This window comes from Capra hircus, chromosome 3 (genome assembly GCF_001704415.2).
Source record: "Capra hircus breed San Clemente chromosome 3, ASM170441v1, whole genome shotgun sequence".
In the NCBI taxonomy this organism is placed as follows: Eukaryota; Metazoa; Chordata; class Mammalia; order Artiodactyla; family Bovidae; genus Capra; species Capra hircus.
In genome coordinates this window covers 103,803,791-103,821,925 of record NC_030810.1, presented here as the reverse complement: position 1 = coordinate 103,821,925, position 18,135 = coordinate 103,803,791, and the positions used below count along the sequence as shown (strand labels likewise).

Below are 18,135 nucleotides of genomic sequence, written 5' to 3'. Positions count from 1 at the left end.
GGGCAGCTGGAGGGGAACTGAGGGGAGCAGGTGGCAAGGTTGACAAGGAGCTGCTGACACCGTTGATCCTCTGAGCGCTGAGGCCGTGACACCAGGGGAAGAAACTGCTGGAGCTTTTGGAAAGGATAGGTGCCCGGATGCAGAGGGCTGCCAGATATTCTTCCTGGTTTAGGCTAACGTGATCAAGCAAAGGCCAGGCACTTGTAGCAAAGGAGCCAAGACAGGGATGGCACGAAGAGCCGATGAGTAAGAGCCGGCTGTCTTAGGAGGTGGAGAGTAGGGGTTGGTGCCCTTTCCCCAGACAGATGGCTCTCAGGGGTTGGTGGCTGACGTGTCTGCTCTGCCCTTTCTTTGCAGTGGGGAGGAAGGCAGAGGGCCATGAAAGCTCTTCTGCCTGCTTCTGTGTGATATGTTTGATATTGGGTTGTTTAATTAGGAACCAACTAAATGTCAAACATATTCTTACAGCAGTAGGCAATTTGGCATCATACTCTTTCTTACCTCAACTTCTGGGGCTCTGGGGTTCCTGCTTTTTTTTTTTCACTGAACCTATTTTCTCCAGGACCCCTTTGGAAGACTAGCGGCTGCAACCCATGTGGGTTTCCATCTTAACCTGGAGGGCTAGTGTGGGAGCAGGGGAGAACTGGAGTCTGGGTATTAAATCTTCCTCTCTCTTTCCCTTGTGTGTGCATGCTAAGTCATTTCAGTCATGTCCCACTCTTTGCAACCTCCCAGACTATAGCCCACCAGGCTCCTCTGTCATGGGATTCTCCAGGCAAGAATACTGGAGAGGGTCGCCATGCCCTCCTCCAGGGGATCTTCCCGACCCAGGGATCGAACACGCATCTCTTACTTCCCCTGCATTGGAAAGTGGGTTCTTTACTACTACTGCCACCTGTGAAGCTTCTTTTCCTTGTGCTAGAAGGGAAATGGCTCTGATCTTTTCCTGTCCTTGTGTTCTTCTCCTCCTTATTCAATCTCCCCACTTTATTATCCAATGTTTCCTGTCCCTGGGACTCCTGTTCCCTAAGGCCAATAGTAGGGGTCTTTGGTTTTTCTGTTTTCTTTCAAGATGGTTCAGCTGATGGTTCTATCTGTGTATTTACCTCTAGTGATTAGAGGTAGGTGTTTCAGTCACCCCACTGTTGGAGCCTAGTATTAACACCACCCATCTATCCTTGACATAATGACTAATGAGCACCATTTATATTTTTCCCTGGTAGTCTGGGTCACCTTGAACAGTGCCCACCTCTCTCTGGCATATTCTCAGATTGTATGGTGCCCGTGTCAGGGATCAGCTACCACCTGTCAGTAGCAGGGCTCCAAGTGGAATGAACAGAGCCTGGAGCTAAGCCAGGGAGAACAGAGCTGGTAATGGTGATGATGATGATGACTGGGGGCAGCTGTGAAGAAGGGAGGAGAGGGTGGGAAGAGTAGAGAGCAGCAAGACCTTGGTCTATGTGGGTATGAAAGTTCTATTTAAAGATCTCTATGGGGAAACAGAGGACGTGATCCCATCTGGTTTACTGTGTCTCCCACTTTTCTTTCCCTGCCCACTGGCCTGAAACTCTGGGATGGCCATCCAAACCCCAACCCTACGCTCTTACTCCATCCCCCTGGTTCTTAAGCAGGGAGGAATAATGTCTCCCTGCCCATTAGAGACTCTCAAAATAGCACAGTAACTTGATCTGGGGATCTGGGGAATTGTCAAGGATCATGGGTGATCTCCCCTCTTCACTGTTGCTCAAGATCCCTAAATACCAGGAATCAAAATGCAAAACTCAACCAATGGAATTTGATTAGCATCCAACACAGTCTGGATGAGAGTCAGGGGAAAGCTGAAGGGCAAACTAGGAAAACTAGTCATGCTTTGGGTGAAAACTACCATTCTAGAATTGCCAAAGTACCCTTCTCTGTTTCAGTATCCTACCCCTCCCCCTTCCTTGCTCTTTTAAAATATGCATGGAGCTGCCCAGTGTGAGTGGAAAGTTTCAGGGTCAGGGAGAACCTTTCCCTCCCCCACTTTCCATTGTCTAAAATCAGCCTCAGCTGTTCCCTAATTTTTCTTTGCTGGTGATGTCAGTCCATCAAAGTGTCTCACCCTGTGTTCCCCTGAGAACAATGATGGGGCAGAGGGAGCTGGGAAGACCATATTAGGAACAAGAGGTGGAGCCATGGGCAGAAATAAAGTCCCAGGTCTGGGGAGCTAGTCACTCAGCCAGCAGCCCCTGCTTTCTTTCCCTAGTCTCCAGTCCTCCAGTATTCACAGGTGAGCTCCCCAGCGGCCACTGTTCAGGATGGAGGCCATCAAGAAAAAGATGCAGATGCTGAAGCTGGACAAGGAGAATGCTCTGGATCGGGCAGAGCAAGCGGAAGCTGAGCAGAAGCAGGCAGAAGAAAGAAGTAAGCAGGTAGGCCTTAGCCTTGGTCTCTCTTACCGGCTGGTGAACCAAACTGAAATGGAAGAGTTTTGGTGGGAAAGGCAGTGACCACTGGTGCCAGCTCATCCTTTGGGCAGGAGGGACTCCTCTTCTTCCCCAGCCTCACAGCACATGAAGAGGGCATCTAGGGTATTTGCCTTAGACTGACTGTGTGACCTTGTGAAAGTCAGTGGCCCCTTCTGAGCCATAGTCTGTCTGCTGGATTTAAGTGGGAGTGGATCATGTTTTGGAATAACTCCTGACTTCTAGAGGAAAAGGTGGGAGCTTGGCATGCAGCATCTCTTTTCCCTTAAATGGGGTCACAGACATTGACATCTGAAGATATTTACCATCCCAGTGTCTTAATGAAAACTCAGCATGGCCTGGTCATTTTAGGGTCAGAGATTACAAGGTCACAGGCCAAGGCCATAGCATCATTCCTGGGGCAGTTGGCTGAAACTGATGAGGAAGAACGTGTGCTGTCTCTCTGAGGATGGAGTATAGAGGGTGAGCTCAGGGGTCTGTCAGACTCAAGGGCCTAGGGTCTGTGCCTGCACTGTTGTGTCTGCGTGTCTTGTGTGTGACTCTTGGGGCTTCCACAGCTGGAAGATGAGCTGGCAGCCATGCAGAAGAAGCTGAAAGGGACAGAGGATGAGCTGGACAAGTATTCGGAAGCTCTGAAGGATGCTCAGGAGAAGCTGGAGCTGGCGGAGAAGAAAGCAGCCGATGTGAGTACAGGGAAACTGGGGGGTGGGTTCAACCTGTGCAAATAGATCTTCGTGTTAACAACTGAATTCTAAACATACTTGGACATATATACACTTGTGGATTCTCAGAACATAGGCGTAGATACCCACATACATTTTCCCCATATGCTGGTATACCCTTATTGGCATATACTTTCATTCTTTAAAACATGCAGAAGTCTCATTTTTCTTACCCTCAATCCAGGATTTAATTATCTTTCCCAGGACCTGGACAAATGGAGGGAACTCCAAGTCCACAGTGCTATCACTTACCCCACCTCCTCCCCCATGCCACATTCTTAGCTTTTGTGTCCAAGGACTGGCACGTAGATATGTGTATTAATAGGGAACCTCTCATCTCTCAACTGCCCAGCAGAGCTAGCTCAGATTTCACAATGGGACAAAGGAGGTCACACTGACCCTGGCCCTATATGGGTTTATTTATCTTGGCCAATGTAGGCATCTGACCTTATGCCACAGAGATGCCATAGAAAGCATTGCTTATAGGGCAGCCGAGAGAATCTTAGAATGATATATCAGAAATAAGAAGGACCAGGGAGTAAAGTTGTTACCACCAGACCTCACTCTGTGACCTTGATTAAATTATTCAGCTTCTCTAGGGCTGAGTTTTTCCACTTGAAAATGAAATAAACTCTCTTTTCCACTTCACATTATCTCATAGTCACCCATTTCCCTTTATCGTCAACCTTGAAGTTAACCACAAAGATAAATGAGAGGCTACAAGAAAAGATTTGTGGAAGAAAAGTAACACAGGAATCTTAACAGCAACAAAAGAATGTTCTGGTATTGATGGAAATACAGTCAATTTGCAGCATTGAGTTAGTAAGAAAGTATTTTTAAAATCACATTTGGTTTCGGAAAACAGCTAGAAACAGAGTAGGAGGTTCAGAAATGTTTTCGGATCCTCTCATTCACTTCTTTACTCTTAGGTTTTTGATCTCCCTGCTGGCTTTCTGCCACTTTCAGTGACCTGGGGAAGTGGTGAGGGTTGTTGAATATATCACACCAGAGGTCACAGACAGAGAGCGTATTATATACATGATACATGTTCATAGTTTCCAAAAGTTTACGCCACTGCAAACTACTCATTCTCCCTTCTTGGAAAACTGTGAACATCACAGGTTACTCCAGGACTCTGGGCTAGAGCTTGATGGCCTGCTGGACTTGCCTAACTTAGGTTACAAGGATAGATGACTATGTCTCTCTGGTTCAAATAAATAGGCATAGGAGTAGGTTTTCACAAATGGACACAATGTCAGGTTGATAACAATTTTGTGAGATGTAACAAAATTGTAACAACTCTCCGGGAAAGTCCTTAGGCTGGTATAGCTAGCATATGGTTTTGAGGAGGTATTTCCAGGAACAATGAAAACAACAAACAAGATTAACCCAAGATTTGGGGAGAGAAAGAATGACATAGAGGCTCTAGACAATATACTGATACCATTGGAAAGATAAAGGAATTTGTTGGAGATGAATTCTATTTGTACTTACACATACACACGTAAGCACACGTCAGTCCCCACCTAGACAGGGTCTACTCAGTATATTCATTTGAAAGAAACTTCTCATAGACTACCAAAACCATTTAAATATGTAAAGTATGAGTAAAAAAACTTCATTCAACTTCTCTCCCTCTAACAAGCTTTCCCCAAAAGTCATTAAGTCCCCTCAGAGATATGTCAGAGAACAAGAAATGCAAACAAACTTGGGGTTAAGATGGAAACCCATCTTTTGAACTGTGGTGTTGGAGAAGACTCTTCAAAGTCCCTTGGACTGCAAGGTGATCCAACCAGTCTATCCTAAAGGAAATCAGTCCTGAATATTGAAGGACTGATGCTGAAGTTGAAGCTCCAATACTTTGGTCACCTGATGCGAAGAACTGACTCATTTGAAAATACCCTGATGCTGGGAAAGATTGAAGGCAGGAGGAGAAGGGGACAACAGAGGATGAGATGGTTGGATGGCATCACCAACTGAATGGACATGAGTCTGAGTAAGCTCCGGGAGTTGGTGATGGACTGGGAAACCTGTCGTGCTGCGGTCTATGGGGTCACAAAGAGTCAGACACGACTGAGCGACTAAACTGAACTGAAGATGGCAACTGGAAGAAAGGTTTCTTTTCTCAAAGCTGGGGTCAGCAAACTATCACCTGTGGGGTAAATGATGCTTCGGCCTGGTTTCCTACAAAGTTCTGTTGGAACATTTCCATGCCCATTCATTTACATATTGCCCTACTGCACCCCACTCCAGTACTCTCGCCTGGAAAATCCCATGGACGGAGGAGCCTGGTAGGCTGCAGTCCATGGGGTCTCGAAGAGTTGGACACGACTGAGCGACTTCACCTTCACTTTTCACTTTCATGCATTGGAGAAGGAAATGGCAACCCACTCCAGTGTTCTTGCCAGGGGAATCCCAGGGACGGGGGAGCCTGGTGGGCTGCCGTCTATGGGGTCGCACAGAATCGGACAAGACTGAAGCCGTTTAGTAGCAGCAGCAAGCTACTGACTTTCCCCCTACAAGAGAGTAGCAGCCACACACTACGGCCCACAAAATCAGAAATATTTACTATCTGGCCCTTTACAGAAGTTTGTTGGCTGATGCCTCAAAGGGTCAAAGAAGGAAAGGAAGGTGTCTATGGGAATTGGGGAAAGCACTAAATAAAGAGGAGGCAACAGGTTTCAAGTAGAGAGCAAGAGTCAGAGTCAGCAGCACAGAATACATGCATCTTTGAAGGGAGGGCGCTCTTTCTAATAGGAAGGGAGTTCACAGCTCAGCTTCTGCCCTTGAGATGAATAAACAAGTAAAGAAAGCACATTCAGTTCAGTTCAGTCGCTCAGTCGTGTCCGACTCTTTGCGACCCCATGAATCGCAGCACACCAGGCCTCCCTGTCCATCACCAACTCCCAGAGTTCACCCAAACTCATGTGCATCGAAAAGGTGATGCCATCCAGCCATCTCATCCTCTGTCATCACCTTCTCCTCCTGCCCCCAATCCCTCCCAGCATCAGGGTCTTTTCCAATGAGTCAACTCTTCGCATGAAATGGCCAAACTATTGGAGTTTCAGCCTCAGCATCAGTCCTTCCAATGAACATCCAGGACTGGTCTCCTTTAGGATGGACTGGTTGGATCTCCTCGCAGTCCAAGGGACTCTCAAGAGTCTTCTCCAACACCACAGTTCAAAAGCATCAGTTCTTTGGCGCTCAGCTTTCTCCACAGTCCAACTCTCACATCCATACATGACCACTGGAAAAACCATAGCCTTGACTAGATGGACCTTGGTTGGCAAAGTAATGTCTCTGCTTTTTAATATGCTATCTAGGTTGGTCATAACTTTCCTTCCAAGAAGTAAGCCTCTTTTAATTTCATGGCTGCGATCACCATTACTTTGATGTAAATATAAGGGGAAGAGAACCTGGGAGTGCTGGTTACCTGAGAAGCCAATTTGGAAAGCATAGGATTTGCTAGGACTCCTTGAACAAAGAAAGGGTGAGGGTGTGGCAAGGTCAGTCTGAACTTCATTTATTTCCTCCATAAATTCATCCAAGGTCCTTTTTGATTTTTATTTGTGAAAAATATATACATACTGTAAAATTTGCCATTTTAACCATGTTTAAGTGTACAAGTCACTGATGGTAAGAACATTCACACTGTGGTGCAACCATGTGGAAGGTTCTTTTGATCTGAGATGAAATCAGAAGCTGTTGAAGGTAAAACAAAAGGAGAATACAATAGTTAGGACACACAAGTTATACTTTTTTCAAGGCTAGGAGGTGAAAGGGATGGGAGAAGAGGGAGAGGACAGACATATACACCTGTTGATATACTGTACTGTTGGTTACCAGGAAAACAATAGCACTAGGCCCCGTGCTGCCCATCCATCATGCTTTTAAAGGTCATTAGGAGTCAGTCCACCTGTTTCCCTGGATCGAGAGAAGATTATCTGTTCAAATCTACCAGCCTCAGGAATGCAGTGGTGCTCTCAACACTCATTTGGTTTGTCTAAGATGAAGTCCTCTAGTTCTTCAGTAGGGCAAGGGAGCAGTGCAATAGTGTCCCCTGCTGATCAGCACTGAGATGACAGTCTCATTTTTATTTACATAATCCCTCTCATTCAGTTCAGTTCAGTTCAGTTGCTCAGTCGTGTCCGACTCTTTGTGACTCCATGAATTGCAGCAAGCCAGGCCTCCCTGTCCATCACCAATTCCCGGAGTTCACTCAGACCCACATCCATCGAGTCAGTGATACCATCCAGCCATCTCATCCCCTGTCGTCCCCTTCTCCTCCTGCCCCCAATCCCTCCCAGCATCAGAGTCTTTTCCAATGAGTCAACTCTTCACATGAGGTGGCCAAAGTACTGGAGTTTCAGCTTCAGCATCATTTCTTCCAAAGAAATCCCAGGGCTGATCTCCTTCAGAATGGACTGGTTGGATCTCCTTGCAGTCCAAGGGACTCTCAAGAGTCTTCTCCAACACCACAGTTCAAAATCATCAATTCTTTGGCACTCAGCTTTCTTCACAGTCCAACTCTCACATCCATACATGACCACTGGAAAAATCATAGCCTTGACTAGATAGACCTTTGTTGGCAAAGTAATATCTCTGCTTTCCAACATGCTATCTAGGTTGGTCATAACTTTTCTTCCAAGGAGTAAGCGTCTTTTAATTTCATGGCCGCAGTCACCATCTGCAGTGATTTTGGAGCCCAAAAAATAAAGTCTAACACTGTTTCCACTGTTTCCCCATCTATTTCCCATGAAGTGATGGGACCAGATGCCATGATCTTAGTGTTCTGAATGTTGAGCTTTAAGCCAACTTTTTCACTCTCCACTTTCACTTTCATCAAGAGGCTTTTTAGTTCCTCTTCACTTTCTGCCATAAGGGTGGTATCATCTGCATATCTGAGGTTATTGATATTTCTCCCGGCAATCTTGATTCCAGCTTGTGCTTCTTCCAGCCCAGCATTTCTCATGATGTACTCTGCATAGAAGTTAAATAAGCAGGGTGACAATATACAGCCTTGACGTACACCTTTTCCTATTCGTAACCAGTCTGTTCTTCCATGTCCAGTTCTAACTGTTGCTTCCTGACCTGCATATAGGTTTCTCAAAAATCCCTCTCATTAGATTTCTCCAAAGAGAGCTGGGAAAGTTCTTAGGCCATCAGGGCAAAGTTTAGTGAAACTTCAAACCCTGCTTTTTTCTTTCCATCTCCTGGGGGTAGCGGGGGAATGGTGGTGGTAAATCAGTGTATAGGTTACTCTATCAAGCACATTATTTATTGTCTGAGTTGTTTCTGTTTCCTCTGATTAGTCTAAATGCTCAGTATTTCTAAATGCAGATAGTTGAAGACAGCCTCTGGTGGGAGTGTCTTCAGAACAAGGCATTGGGCGCAGCACCAATGTCTTACTTATTAATCTTCTTGGGGGTCAGGATTCTTAATTTTAAATCCTGGTCGACATCCTAATTCTCTAGAGAAAAAGAGATCTGCACCACAGGAGAGGCTTATTACTATTACTTACTGAGAAGGTGGGAGGAATACAAAGAAATAAGAGGGAAGAGTAACATCCTCCAGGCTCTTTATTACTGTGCTTCTAAAAATCCTGCATGGCAATGCCTGTAGGGGTGGTTTCTAACTGATAAATAGCTCCTGGGGTACCTGGAAGCAGAAGTAGTGTGAAATTGGTGAAATTTCTAACACAGAGGGAAGGCTGAGATTCACAATACTGTGTATGTTTTTCAGATGCTCCTATCAGTGCTGTTGCACAAAGGATCTGGTGACACTAGTCTGTAATAGAGGACTCCTTCTGATAAAATGGAGGCTTAAGACACATTCCTCACCTACAAAAGGAATTGTAAGCAATGATTAATTACAAAGTCCTGAATCATTCAAGGTTTGGAGAGGCTGGTAAATCACTGGTGTATACTGATTTTCAAAAGTAACAGGGGAAAAGACCAGTATTCTGAATAGAACACGTTCATAACCGGTGTCAAACAGAATGAGAATTTTGCCAAACTGCCCATCTCTTCACCCACTGCCCATCTTTTCACCCCCCATTAATTCCCTTCACTGACTTTCAGGAGACAGGAGAGCACCTACCTGACCTGACTTTGAAAGGAGGCTGGAGAGCAGCACTCTTGAAGATGAGGCCCAGAAAGTCTAGGCTTTTTTTATCACTTGGGTTTGGAGCATTTGCGGGGTGGGTGAAGTAGAGGCTTGTGGGGTGTTTATGTTCTGGAGAGGACACAGGGTGCCAGGAGTGAGGGGTCAACCACTGTGGGCAGCCTGCCCAGGGCTGGAGAGGCTTAACCACTACGCGCCTTCTGGTTACCATGGTAGCCCTCCCTCTTCCCAACCCCGCCCTCCTTTGCTGGCCGGAGGGAGAGTCTGGAAGCGGTCGCCCAGGGGTACTGGGCGGGCCCGCCCCTCGCTTTCGGCCGCTGGCCTCCCTCTAGCTGACTGCATTCCCGCCCGCCTGGCGGTGGGAGGGCGCGGAGGTCGTAGCGTCACATCCGGGCGGGTGGGTGAGTTCCGGTATTTCAGGGCGGAGCAGGCGGAAGTAGGGGTGAGAAGCGGCTGCAACGCCGAGCGGAGGAGGCAGGAACCCGAAGGCAAGCCGAAGCTGGGTGGGGACCATGGCCGGGATCACCACCATAGAGGCGGTGAAGCGCAAGATCCAGGTTCTGCAGCAGCAGGCCGATGATGCAGAGGAGAGGGCCGAGCGCCTCCAGCGGGAAGTGGAGGGAGAAAGACGGGCCCGAGAACAGGTACGGAGAGGGCGAAGCGCGTGAGGGAGAGGCAGGCGCTGGAGCAGATGGGACCCCGAAGTGGGGCCCGATTTTTGCGGTGGAGCACGGTCCTTAGGGGCCAGCATAATCCGAGATGAAGTTGAAGTCCGGAGGATGGGTGGGGCTTAGCTTCACTTGGACCTCAAGTAGGTGAGGGGGACACTGGCTGCTGGAGCAAGCGGACTTGACTTTTGAAGGAATTGAGCCTCCCGGGGTCTGAGGCGTGGCTTTCTTCCTCTTTTCTCCCGGCTCATTCATTCAATCCCTCCGAGTCGGGCGCGGTCAAGGGAGGGGCTCAGCGGCCTCTCCCTCCCCCACTTCCCCGGTGGGGTGGGGTACTTTGCTCTCGTTTGGGGTTTCCGGCCCAAAGGGTGAGAGTAGGTGGATGCCTCTCTGATCTGGAGGGGAGCAGAGCCGAATTTACCGTGGAAGGGTGGGGGGTAGAGGGTGGGAACAGCCGGAAAGCCCCCGGCCTGGCCTTCTGGCAGCTTTTCCGCTCCCTCCTCCTGCTCAGGAAATGAGGCAGCAGTCGACTGAGGAAGCGCGGTGCCCTCCCTGGAGGAGGTTGAGGCCACAGCACCGCCTCCCATCCTCCGGTCTGGGGCCCTTTCCTCTTAGGGGGAACACTTGCAGCTGCTAAACCCACTCTGTCGACGTGAAACTGGAGGGGAGGAGGTAGTACCTCACTGCCTCTGTGAGTGCAAATGTAGGAACTGACAAAACCTGCCTAGCTTCCATGACTACCTGGAAGGCGGGATCTTCTGCCAGATTGAGGCCTTTATTGCTGAAGTGTGAAGAGTGCAAGCTGAACCGTTTAAGAATACTTCTTCCAAACAGAGCTGATAAGCGAGAGTATGTGGTAGAGAATCTGATGGAGTGCCAAATTTGTTCAACTAAAAGTTAAGACATAATATGCTCATAGATTGAACGGTGATTCTTGAAACTGCTTTCTGTTGAGAAATGGTGGGCTAGTTTTAGTAAGCCATAGGTTTTCCACGATTTAAGGTGCAGTCTAGTGGATAGAACTGATTTGCTGAGTAGAGGCTTTGATTTTGGAGGATCCTGAGGCGGGAGGGGAAAGTAACTGTTGCTAAAATTTGAAGAGCTAATGAAAGAACTCTTGTGGTTTATTGGTATTCCTTGTTCTCCCCTCCCCACTTTTGGCTGCTCTTTTGGGGAGTGGCTGAGAATTAATGTTTTGGGGAAATGAGAGAAGCAGCTGCCCTCCAGGTTAATACTTAAAGATTGTTAGAATAGTCATTTCTTTTTACAACTGGGCATGGAAATGCTGGGAGCTTGGTTTCCTCAGTCACTCATTTCTCAGTGGATTTTTCCTCCGTTCCTTATGCTTGTAACTTCTAATTATCATTCTAGTGAGATGAACTGGCTGGGTGACTCTTTATGACTAGTGACACTTTCTCATCTCCTTTGTTCTGGAGACCAGATCCCCTTAACGGGGGAGACAGGGTGGCTGTAAGGAACTGGCCATGTGTTGACCTAGAGCATGGGCTCAAAGTAAGGGCATGCTAGGAATGATTCTAGGGTAGATGATGTAATTACCCCCACCCTCAGTAGCCCCCAGGACTTGGTTTCCCCCCTAGGATATCCCGGACATTCACTCCACTCAGGATTTGGTAATTTTCCTTGCAGGGAAATTTCACTCCTTTTTTTTTTCCCAACCTAGGCTGATAGGTGAGAGAACAGAGTGAGCAGCTTCAGGTTTTTCTTAAGCTTCTCCCTTACTCAGAGCTTGCCAGATTTGCTTACTGAGCTGAGTGAGTTCTAGTGAGGAAGCCCTCACTCAGATGGGGAAGTAGAGTGATAGTTAAATATTTATGAAACCAGTATTTTCTACCCCCCAGCTTGAAAAGTGCCAAATCTTTTGACTTTCTGCTCTAGTGAACTTTGAATTCCTCCTGAGGAAACACCTGTGGGAAGGGAGAGGGGGAGTGCCTGAACTACCTGTTATCCTCTTAGGGCATTCTGGAATGTGGATTTTGCAGGCTCTTCCCGCCTGGAGCTGGAAGCTTTGCCCTCCCTTATGTTATTGCATGCCGTTAGTGGGATTGTCACGTAATTACTTTTCTGGTTGCTTTGTGTTACCATCCAACCCTTGTTGGGAAGCTGGACGAGTCCAGAGCCAACTGAGTGGTTCTGGAAACCATCTCTACTGCTCTTGACCTAGAGATGTATCTTTTGTAATGTAAGGTGAAGGTGAAGTCGCTCAGTCGTGTCCGACTCTTTGCAACCCCATAGACTGTAGCCTATCAGGCTTCTCCGTCCATGGGATTCTCCAGGCCAGAATACTGGAGTGGGTTACCATTTCCTTAATCTCCAGGGGATCTTCCCGAAACCAGGGATCGAACCCAGGTGTCCCGCATTGGAGGCAGATGCTTTAACCTCTGAGCCACCAGGGAAGCCTATATATAATTATAATGTAGCACCTTGTCAAATCCACTTTCGATTTTGAATCTCCTTTGTACTTTTTTGCAAAACTGAAACAGAAGGCAACATAATATTTCAGTGCAGTCTTTTCCCTCATCTGTGTGTGTGTGTGTTGTGGTGGTAAAGATACAGTGGTAAATGTTGACTGTTTTAACCATTTTTAAGTGTACAATTCACCTTATCTGTTTTTAATACTTGTCTCCTAACTTCTGGTATTTCTCCCTCTTTTTTTTTTTTTTTTTTCCTGGTCTAAAAAATTTAGGAATACTATTGAGGGAGTGAGTGGGCTTTGAATAGCAGTTTGATTGTGGCCTTATTCCCAAATTCCTAGTCTGCAGGGGGTGGGTGGTGGTGGTGGTTAGACTGTCTGCCCATTGTGTAGCTCTCTTCTGTTTGTAGGGTCTGGTGGGATAAGCCACTGACTTTATCACCTTTCCTTGGTTTAGGTTTGCTTTTTTTTTTTTTTTTTTTCTTACTTCATACTAAGAGCACGTACTCATAGGGGAGAGGCAAATAGCCCTTTGCTCTGAGTACCTCTGCTTGGTCTCCACCTTTGTTTACTCTGGAACAGATAACTGCTCCCTTCCTTCCAACTTGCCTCCCCCTTGATGAAATTTAAAGTCCCCAAGGACACAGTATCTCCCTGGGTAGATACATTTGTGAACACTGTAAACCAGAGCAGTCCTTTACTCACAGGGCTCAAGCCTAACTTTTCCATTACTCTTTTCCTTTGAATTTCATCTCTGGCTTTTGTCTAAAAAGAGAAACCCTGGAGTGGCAGAATACCAGATTTAGGCCAATCCCCTCTGTCCTTGGCCCTGATCTGCCTCTGAACACGTCTCCTGTCTTCCCTGCCTTGATGGGTATGGTGCTCTTCGGCAGTCTCTTTAGTGTGAAGGATGGTAGCACTTAAACTCATTTACTAGCTGAAGCTGTTGTCAGCCATCTTCTGAAGTGAGTCAGTCGCTGCTTTGTTCTCCTCTCTGGCCTTGGAATCTTTGCCTACTGGGTAGTGGAGAATCCTATTATTACCTGAAGTAAGGACCTCACAGTGTACCTCCAACCTAGGTAGGGGTGAGCGGGCTGAAAGATCAAAACTACATGCTAAACCTAGGATGATAGACAGCATGAAGTTAATGTTTCCCAGGGCCATGTTTCCCATTGTCACCTGCAGAAGTTAGTCCCACTCAGTTTCTGGGTACCACTTAATTGACCTGAAAGGGACAGGCATTGTGCATAGGTTCTAGCTGGAAGGAAAAGTCAGGTAGGTGTCTTCCCTTATTCCTTTAAGTATTAAACAGATCTTGATTCTGCAAGCTTTTGTTTCACTGTAAAGAGAACTGATCCTCTGTAGGAAGAGAAAAAAATAGAACAGTGACTACCTTGCTCTCCCTCTGCTCCCCACGGGGGTCTCCAAAGCTTTTGCTGTGGGACTCCCATCCTGCATTCTGTTTTTGGTACAGGCTTGTTCAGTGTGTGCAGGCTCTGATTAGGGCACCAAGATGTGTTTTCTCCTCCTCCCTTTTCAGCCTTGCGAAGAATTCTATTGTAAATGCTGATTTGTGGGAGAAACTGCCCGAGCCAGCTTGTTGTCATGGAAACTATACACCCCCGCCCCCAAAGCCTGTTATCTTTACTTCATTTGGGTAACTGCTGGTGAGCTGGGTGGGGACTTAGATTTCATGAGCTTCCTTCAAATCTGGGTTCCGTCTTCTTTTTTTTTTAAGTTCTAGGCAACTGAAGGTAGTGGTGTGGGGCAAATAAATGATTGAATTGTCAGTTCTCAGTTCTTCTTTCACAGTTGTTGCCTGATCGCCAGATTCACAATAACTTTGACCTGTTAGCCTTTTTGAGCTTGTGAGGTGAAATCTGTGTTTTCCTAGGTTTCCTGAGACAGGACCAGAGAATACTCGTCTCTGTGCTATTTTGAATAGAGATGCAAACGGTTTCTTAGTAATTTCAGCTTATGTAGACATCTTGATTTTCTTTTCCTGTAGGGCAGTGGTTATATAGCCCCAGCCCCTGCAGTTCCTTGAATCGCCCATGTTTGTATTTGGAAATTTTTGTGTGCTACGTAACCCAGTTCTTAACAGGAGTCTTTTGGGCTATATCCCTTCCCATAGGGGCTGGTGGCCCAGATTATTTCTATAGCTACCCCCACCCCTGACTGCCAGGAGGAAATCAGGGTAATAGAATTCAGGCGCAATCTGGGCTGTAGAGGAGAGATCGTGTTTACCAAGCATTTGGATAAGCATCTGAACTGGGTAGTGTGCAGGGCAGATTAAATTCTTGTGCAGTTGTGACAGTCAGTGTACTTGCCACCAGCAAAGGTGTGGGGAGGGGAAGGGCAATCATAAGAGTGAGGCTTCTCTACCAGTAGAATTCTTGGTTATGCGGCTGCCTCCTTCTTTCCTTGCTTCTTATTCATGGCCCAGGAAGAGGCATGGGATTACTTGGACTCCAACCTGTGCTTTTTATTGTGGGGTGGGAGCCAGGGAGAAGATTGTCCTACACTGTAGTGGAGGGTGAGGCTAAGGGAGTGACTTGAGGAATAGATAGGGTCACAATTCAGAAATTTGGATGGGTGGTGGAAGGCCTGGAGGGAACATTCTCTTCTGCCCCCAGTTTTTTTGGTAGTGCCATCAAAGCAGATCATTTTAGCCCAAAGAAACTCCTTGTAGTCAACTTTCAAAAGGCGGGAGGTGGGGGCCAGTTGAAAGGGTGGAAAGTCGGTATGCCAATATTCCATCCTTTTGTTTTCTGGTCTGGAAGGTCCTTCTGGAAAACATTCTCTTGGCTAGTCATCCTCTTGTTGGGTGTGTTAGAGTAAGGTTATCAGAGGGTCAACAACTTGAGTTAAGCAGCAGATTAACAGATAATCCAAGATTCCCTCTTTGAGAAACCTTTTTAAATTTTTCCACTTTATGTGACACTTATGGGAAAGCTGCTGCAGAATAAGACATGTCTCTAAACCAGAACTCAGGCAGACCCCTTCACTGGTTTACCTTTTCTGACACTAGTGCGTTTAGGAATTTGAACTGAGTCCAAAAACGGGGTGGTACTAACTGACACTGGGCTGGGCAAGGAACTGAGTTTTGAAACACTTTTCCTGTGGAACATATGGGAATTCATTGATGGGAAAGGGAGGAAAATACCTGTCATAACACAGAGTATATAAGCATGTCTGCTTGGCCTAACATGCATCTGAGTTAAGACAAATTCTACCCTGCAAGACTCCGGCTTCCTCATGGTGGTATTCAACCCGTCTTAGTGTCATAGTTCAGTTTCTTTTCACCATGCCTCTGCTTCTTTTTCCCATTCTTTCACTTAAACACAGGCTGAGGCTGAGGTGGCCTCCTTGAACCGTAGGATCCAGCTGGTTGAAGAGGAGCTGGACCGAGCTCAAGAGCGCCTGGCCACTGCCCTGCAAAAGCTGGAGGAAGCTGAGAAAGCTGCTGATGAGAGCGAGAGGTATGTAGCGGGGCCTGATGAAGTGTGGATTTCAAAAGTTGTTCATAATGGCTCTAATCAAATAGATTCCTTAAAAACCTTTTTTAAAAAAAAAAAAAAAACAGTGACCTGTCTTTACACAGGATCTTCTTTCCTTCTGTCCCTCATATTCTCTACATATGAAAACTGACAGAGGAAGGGTTACCTGGATCCATGATGCTTGTGTAACTGGTGTTTCTCTATAAATTCACCTAGTAATAGTATTGCTGTAGTGGCCTCCATTTAGCACCCACTCAAAGTGGTTCTCAAAGTGAGGTTCCAGACCAGCTACACCAGGAATTTGGGAGAGAGTCCCATCAGCAGCCTTTGCCACTCATCAGTGGATCAGAGGTGGAGCCCAGTAATCACTGATTTAATAAACTCTCTGTCCCTGGCTGCACTGTTAGAATCATGAGAGTGCATAGTAGGGATCTTTGGGGAGTTTAAAAAATACATCAGCATGCCTGGGTCCCATCTCAAATCAGTTAGAACCCATTGTGAAAGGGGCCTGGCTATTTTTAAAGCTCTCCAGTAAATTTTGGGGGAGTACTGCATGGCCTCGCTTGCAGAATCTCAGTTCCCCAACCAAGAATTAAACCCAGGACCCAGCAATGAAAGCCCAGAGCTCTAACCACTAGGCAACCAGAGAACTCCCCCCTCCATCGATAATTCTAATGTGTACCCAGGGTTAGAACCACAGTCCTTGAACCAGATCATCTTTGTTGAAAATAGCCAATTGGCTTCTTGCCACATGTGACTTAAAATGAGAACAAAAGTGTGTGATGACTTACACAAACTAAGACTTTTCAGAATTAAAAAGATTCCTTGTTGGGAGTACATTAACACAGTGCAGCCATGAAAATAAATAAGACAGCTATGTGTATACTATTATAGAATAGTGGCCAAATTATAGAAAGTGAGGAAAACAAATTGCAGAGCAGTGTAGTATGGTTCCTTTGTGGCGTGGGGAAAGGTGATGAGATTTTTGGTATATAAAACATTTCTGGAAGGATTATCAGGTATTCAATTACTTTTGATGAGCAGGACTAGAATTAGAGAGACTTTTTGCTGTAGACTGTTTATTTAAATGTTTAATTTTTAAATAAACATGTATTTATAAGAAAAGATTTTAAGCAGAACAATTCAACTAAGGTGAGGAGGTGCTATGAAAATTGTTTTTGAGCGACACAAGCAGAGAGGCATGGGCTTTACATGGTGCAGTCCTGGGTCTCTTAGAGTTGAGCTGCTGACAGGCTCCGCAGGCTGTCAGCGCTGCATCTGTCCATGTTGTTTCTGGCAGAGGTATGAAGGTTATTGAAAACCGAGCCTTAAAAGATGAAGAAAAAATGGAACTCCAGGAAATCCAACTCAAAGAAGCTAAGCACATTGCAGAAGAGGCAGACAGGAAGTATGAAGAGGTATGGCACTCTTTGCTTGTCCCTCTCTCCAGTGTTATCGGCCCCTTCTCTTTGCTCCACTGAACTGAACCCATGTCGTTTCCCGTAGGTGGCTCGCAAGTTGGTGATTATTGAGGGAGACTTGGAGCGCACAGAGGAGCGAGCCGAGCTGGCAGAGTCGTGAGTATCTTGCCCCCCAAATCTTGCTGCACCATTCTGCTCCTTCCCTTTTGGCTTGGGCACTAATGTGAATAAACTAGCATTTCTTCAGCCTTGTTAAACAGGACCTAGAGAGTGGGAGTCATCTAGAATGCTTTTTTTCTTTTAGCCCCAAGAATGGCTTTGGGCTTTTCTTAACTGTCTTAACTCACACCATGTGACAAATGAGCCTTCCTGATTTCTTGTTGGGAAGGTTTATAAATTGAGGGGAAGATGAAAGCTGGAAAAAAAAAAAAAAAGGTGAACTGTTGGCCGGCAGGCCTACTGGGTCCTTCCAACTGGGTTCTGCTTCTCCTTGAGGCATTGAAGTGGCTGTGCTGACTTCAGATCTGTCTCTGTTTTTACTGCTTCTCTAAGCTGCTGGGGAACTTTCGGGCAAAGGCAGACATGACCTGTTCCCCGATGGCACCTTCTGGGCCTCGTTTAACAAAGTCCATGCTGATACAGATTTATTTGTGCTTTCCTTGCATTTCCCTCTCCTAGACATGACATATCATGACCATGGTGATGTTTTTCTTTCCATTTTTTTTTTAAATTTTCTCTCCCCCATTTTGCTGCTTGTTTCCTTGCTGTGTTCCTTTTTGACCTTTCTCCCTCCCCACCACCTGGC

At 46.4% G+C, this 18,135-nt stretch overlaps 1 protein-coding gene and 1 non-coding gene across 13 annotated transcripts in view; both read left to right on the top strand.

The window, feature by feature from the left end:
* On the top strand, window positions 396-478 carry MIR190B (microRNA 190b). Its single transcript, NR_129624.1, has one exon. It is a non-coding gene; the product is annotated as a microRNA 190b (primary transcript).
* The window catches only part of TPM3 (tropomyosin 3), a 28,163-nt gene continuing 12,223 nt past the window's right edge, over window positions 2,196-18,135 (top strand). For 5 of the 12 annotated variants that reach the window (XM_013977044.2, XM_013977034.2, XM_005677462.3 and 2 more), the window contains exons 1-5: window positions 2,196-2,411; window positions 3,023-3,148; window positions 15,758-15,891; window positions 17,210-17,327; window positions 17,416-17,486. In XM_013977044.2, coding sequence (XP_013832498.1) covers window positions 2,298-2,411; window positions 3,023-3,148; window positions 15,758-15,891; window positions 17,210-17,327; window positions 17,416-17,486 — 563 coding nt within the window. In that variant the 5' untranslated portion in view covers window positions 2,196-2,297. Of the gene's footprint in view, window positions 2,412-3,022; window positions 3,149-9,697; window positions 9,955-15,757; window positions 15,892-17,209; window positions 17,328-17,415; window positions 17,487-18,135 lie in introns of those variants that run through there. The other 7 variants (XM_018046157.1, XM_018046159.1, XM_018046158.1 and 4 more) reach the window with 4 other exon arrangements.